At 40.9% G+C, this 4,937-nt stretch overlaps 1 protein-coding gene across 1 annotated transcript; it reads left to right on the top strand.

The window, feature by feature from the left end:
• Window positions 1–2,999: 2,999 nt before the first annotated feature.
• On the top strand, window positions 3,000–3,620 carry LOC101151349 (non-histone chromosomal protein HMG-14-like). The gene has a single exon (XM_055375936.2). The coding sequence runs from the start codon at window positions 3,000–3,002 to the stop codon at window positions 3,297–3,299; it is 300 nt and encodes a 99-aa protein (XP_055231911.1). The 3' UTR covers window positions 3,300–3,620.
• The last annotated feature ends 1,317 nt before the right edge of the window (window positions 3,621–4,937 follow it).

Below are 4,937 nucleotides of genomic sequence, written 5' to 3'. Positions count from 1 at the left end.
GAGTCCTGTGTGGTGTGATGCACTGTGGAGTCCTGTGTGGTGTGATGCACTGTGGAGTCCTGTGTGGTGTGATGCACTGTGGAGTCCTGTGTGGTGTGATGCACTGTGGAGTCCTGTGTGGTGTGATGCACTGTGGAGTCCTGTGTGGTGTGATGCACTGTGGAGTCCTGTGTGGTGTGATGCACTGTGGAGTCCTGTGTGGTGTGATGCACTGTGGAGTCCTGTGTGGTGTGATGCACTGTGGAGTCCTGTGTGGTGTGATGCACTGTGGAGTCCTGTGTGGTGTGATGCACTGTGGAGTCCTGTGTGGTGTGATGCACTGTGGAGTCCTGTGTGGTGTGATGCACTGTGGAGTCCTGTGTGGTGTGATGCACTGTGGAGTCCTGTGTGGTGTGATGCACTGTGGAGTCCTGTGTGGTGTGATGCACTGTGGAGTCCTGTGTGGTGTGATGCACTGTGGAGTCCTGTGTGGTGTGATGCACTGTGGAGTCCTGTGTGGTGTGATGCACTGTGGAGTCCTGTGTGGTGTGATGCACTGTGGAGTCCTGTGTGGTGTGATGCACTGTGGAGTCCTGTGTGGTGTGATGCACTGTGGAGTCCTGTGTGGTGTGATGCACTGTGGAGTCCTGTGTGGTGTGATGCACTGTGGAGTCCTGTGTGGTGTGATGCACTGTGGAGTCCTGTGTGGTGTGATGCACTGTGGAGTCCTGTGTGGTGTGATGCACTGTGGAGTCCTGTGTGGTGTGATGCACTGTGGAGTCCTGTGTGGTGTGATGCACTGTGGAGTCCTGTGTGGTGTGATGCACTGTGGAGTCCTGTGTGGTGTGATGCACTGTGGAGTCCTGTGTGGTGTGATGCACTGTGGAGTCCTGTGTGGTGTGATGCACTGTGGAGTCCTGTGTGGTGTGATGCACTGTGGAGTCCTGTGTGGTGTGATGCACTGTGGAGTCCTGTGTGGTGTGATGCACTGTGGAGTCCTGTGTGGTGTGATGCACTGTGGAGTCCTGTGTGGTGTGATGCACTGTGGAGTCCTGTGTGACCCACCACATATTGACCCACCACACTAAACCCTAGGCCACAGCTCAGTTCCTCCTTTTAAGAAAAAAAAAATGTGGGAAACACATCATCTAAGAATAAGGAAAGACAAGGAGAACAACCCCCCTTGGAAGCCCATTTGGTTTCATGGCTCCTGTACTCGCAAGTGGCTGTGTAAATGGAAGGGCATGCCGGATTTTCTACTGCTCCAGCTGCTCACGCGTTAGGTCTGTTCTTGTGCACATTTTAAACTGACAGGCAGATTACATCAAGGAAAATTCAGAGCCTGAAGGTCAATCTGCAACTATAAAGCTCCTGAGTTCTCTATCTCTCTGCTTTCTTTTCTGCCTGCTTTAAGTCTGTTGTTACTTTTCTACTGAGATAAAATCCACTGTTTGCACCTAACCGTTTCTTTTTGTTATTGTTTTTGGAAACCAATGAGTTGTTATTAATATCTTATGGCTACAGTTCTGAAGTAAATGCTCTAGGATATTTGTTTATATGAGTGTGTATGTGTGTGTGTTTATGTGTATGTAGACGTATTTGGTTATATGTTTTCTGCCACAAGGTACCAAATTTGGCTTAAAGAGTACTCATAAATTAAATAATAAGCTCAAATGCTTTTCAAGCTCACATGACTTAAGTAGAGTTTTTAATAAGCTAGCTTTAAAATTATTGGTAGAGTAATATTACAAATATCTTCAGAAATGTCAGTATACATTTTTGTTTCATTTATTGATCAAGAGATTTCATACTTATCCCTGCCAAATATTATAAGGTGTCAAAATTTGTCATAAAGCTTATTTTATTTTATTTTATTTTTTGAACGGAGTCTGCCTCTGTCGCCCAGGCTGGAGTGCAGTGGTGCGATCTCGGCTCACTGCAAGTTCCGCCTCCAGGGTTCACGCCATTCTCCTGCCTCAGCCTCCCGAGTGGCTGGGACTACAGGCGCCCAGCTAATTTTTTTGTACTTTTAGTAGAGACGGGGTTTCACCGTGTTAGCCAGGATGGTCTCGATCTCCTGACCTCGTGATCCGCCCATCTCAGCCTCCCAAAATGGTGGGATTACAGGCCTGAGCCACCGTGCCCAGCTGTCATAAAGGTTATTAAATGATAAACCCAGCCCAAAACAGAATGATCTTTGCATGTGTAATCTTTCACAAAAAAGACATTATTATTGGTTTAATGAAGACAGCTAAATCCTGAATTATTTGGTAAAATAACCATGTATTCAATCTTAAGATTCTAACTCAGATAAATGCCTGAAATTCACAAGCTATAAAATGGTTGACAGGAAAATAACTTTGGTGACTGTTGCAGTTTTCATAAATAATCTAGGTAAACTATTAAAATAAAATAATTAGGTAAATGTGATGGGATAAATACTTGTAGATAAACTTGCCATAATTTAGAACCTAAAGTTAAATAATAGGTATTTCATTAAATGGGTGTTTTCTAATTAAAAAATATGTATTGTAGGAAAACATTTTTTCTAAAAAATGTGTGTGTTCTTGTTAAAGGGTGAGTAATTTTTGTCTAATTCAAAGGTTATTTAAAGGTTATGTATAAAACAAGGTAAAAAGAACCGGGAAATAAGAGATATGTAAAGAAAGGTATAGAAACAAAGAAGTATTTTTGGTAAGAAAGCTTAAAAATAATTTTATATGATAAAGAATCTTATATGGTAATTTTTTGTCCCAGAATAAAATGATTGGTTATTTAAGAAAGAGGGAAGGTCAGGACAAACCAGGAAGTCCAAGCATATCATGAATGGTCTGGCCACAGCTCAGTTCCTCCTTTTAAGAAAAAAAAAAAAAAATGTGGGATCAAATCTTATATGATCGGTGGGTCTCAGCAGCTCGGGTGGCGGGAGGAGTGGCAGCGGCCAGGCAGCCCAGTTTCGCGAAGGCTCTCGGCGCGCCGCAGCCCACAGGCACCCGGCACGCACCCTCCCTGCCACCAGGATGCCCAAGAGGAAGGTCAGCTCCGCCAAAGGGGCCGCCAAGGAAGAGCCCAAGAGGAGATCGGCGCGGTTGTCAGCTAAACCTCCTGCAAAAGTGGAAGTGAAGCCAAAAAAGGCAGCAGCGAAGGATAAATCTTCAGACAAAAAAGTGCAAACAAAAGGGAAAAGGAGAGCAAAGGGAAAACAGGCCGAAGTGGCTAACCAAGAAACTAAAGATTTACCTGCAGTAAACAGGGAAACGAAAACTGAGGAGAGTCCAGCCTCTGATGAAGCAGGAGAGAAAGAAGCCAAGTCTGATTAATACCATATACCATGTCTTATCAGTGGTCCCTGTCTCCCTTCTTGTACAATCCAGAGGAATATTTTTATCAACTATTTTGTAAATGCAAGTTTTTTAGTAGCTCTAGAAACATTTTTAAGAAGGAGGGAATCCCACCTCATCCCATTTTTTAAGTGTAAATGCTTTTTTTAAGAGGTGAAATCATTTGCTGGTTGTTTATTTTTTGGTACAACCAGAAAATAGTGTGGGATATTGAATTACGGGAGGCTCTGACTGTCTCGGGTGTCAGCTTAACATTCCATAGATGGGGGGGTTAGTTTTTATATCCTATAATACAAAGCATATTAAATGGCCATATGGAGTCAGTCCTGCATTTAATGTCTTGAATGTTTTAAATTACTTCTATTCCCATGTTGTTTTTTAGTAGAATTGTTTCCTAAAGAAAACCACTCCTTGATCATGGCTCTCCCTGTCAGAACTGTGTGTACTCTGTAACATCTTTGGTTGTGGTAGTCCTCTTTTCCTAATCACTTGGTTACTGTGCTGTGAAAGATTAAAAATTTGAACATGTAGTGTACGTGCTATTGAGTTGTGAACTGGTGGGCCGTATGTAACAGCTGACCAACATGTGAAGATACTGGTACTTGATAGCCTCTTAAGGAAAATTTGCTTCCAAATTTTAAGCTGGAAAGTCACTGGAATAACTTTAAAAAAGAATTACAATACATGGCTTTTTAGAATTTCGTTATGTATGTTAAGATTTATGTACAAATTGAAATGTCTGTACTGATCCTCAACCAATAAAATCTCAATTATGAAAATAAAAAAAAATCTTATAAGATCAAGTTGTCTGTAATTAAAGGGAAATCATTTATAATGGTTTTTCTAGAGATTGGGTTTTGATATTTAAAGAAAAAAACACTTATACACTAAAGGATTGATTAGAACAATGATATTTTCTTAAGGTATTTGCTTTACCCTTAATAAAATTATAAGACATTATGATTTTTAATGCAAAATTCAACTTTGTGCCTCGTGTTTTCAGCTTTCTCTCCGTTAAAAGTCTGAAATAATAACTCTCCTTCAACTCATTTTCAGCTCCTGTACAGTTTTTTTTTTCCTCCTTCGGTTTCTGTTTGTTGTGATCTGATGCTAAAAATGTTTTATCTTAAAGGTCTAAAGAAAGTGTTTCCTTCCAACATAATATTCTGTGCTCTTGGCTTTAAATTGTTCTATGGATCTGAAAATTTGCATTTATGATCCAGGCAACATTCTTCCTATGTCTAACTAGTTCAAGTACCTTTTGCATTACTTTTGACTTGAACTTATCTAAATGGAACTCCCCATAGGGAACAGCAGTCGCACTGCAGAAGGTCTCTCTTTTGCCTTTGGGTAACTGGCCTAATAAACAGATTTTATGCTTTATCAAAATAATTTCTATGTCATTATTACTAAGTTTTGATTTGTTTAGGGAAAAAAACTGAGATTAAAACTTTTTTTAAAATTAAGGTTATTACATCCGTGTGACTTTCTATATGTGCTTTTAAAGTTCTTGTGCCAGTGAGTCACGGGGCTTTGACTACTGGGTCTGAAAAGAACCCCAAGTCCTGCTAAATATTAAATCCTTATCTTCAAACCCCATAGAAGATGCCAATGAAA

The sequence above is a fragment of the Gorilla gorilla genome, chromosome X (assembly GCF_029281585.2).
Source record: "Gorilla gorilla gorilla isolate KB3781 chromosome X, NHGRI_mGorGor1-v2.1_pri, whole genome shotgun sequence".
NCBI classification, from domain to species: Eukaryota; Metazoa; Chordata; class Mammalia; order Primates; family Hominidae; genus Gorilla; species Gorilla gorilla.
The sequence above is the reverse complement of the archived record's forward strand: the minus strand, read 5'-3'. Positions and strand labels throughout refer to the sequence as shown.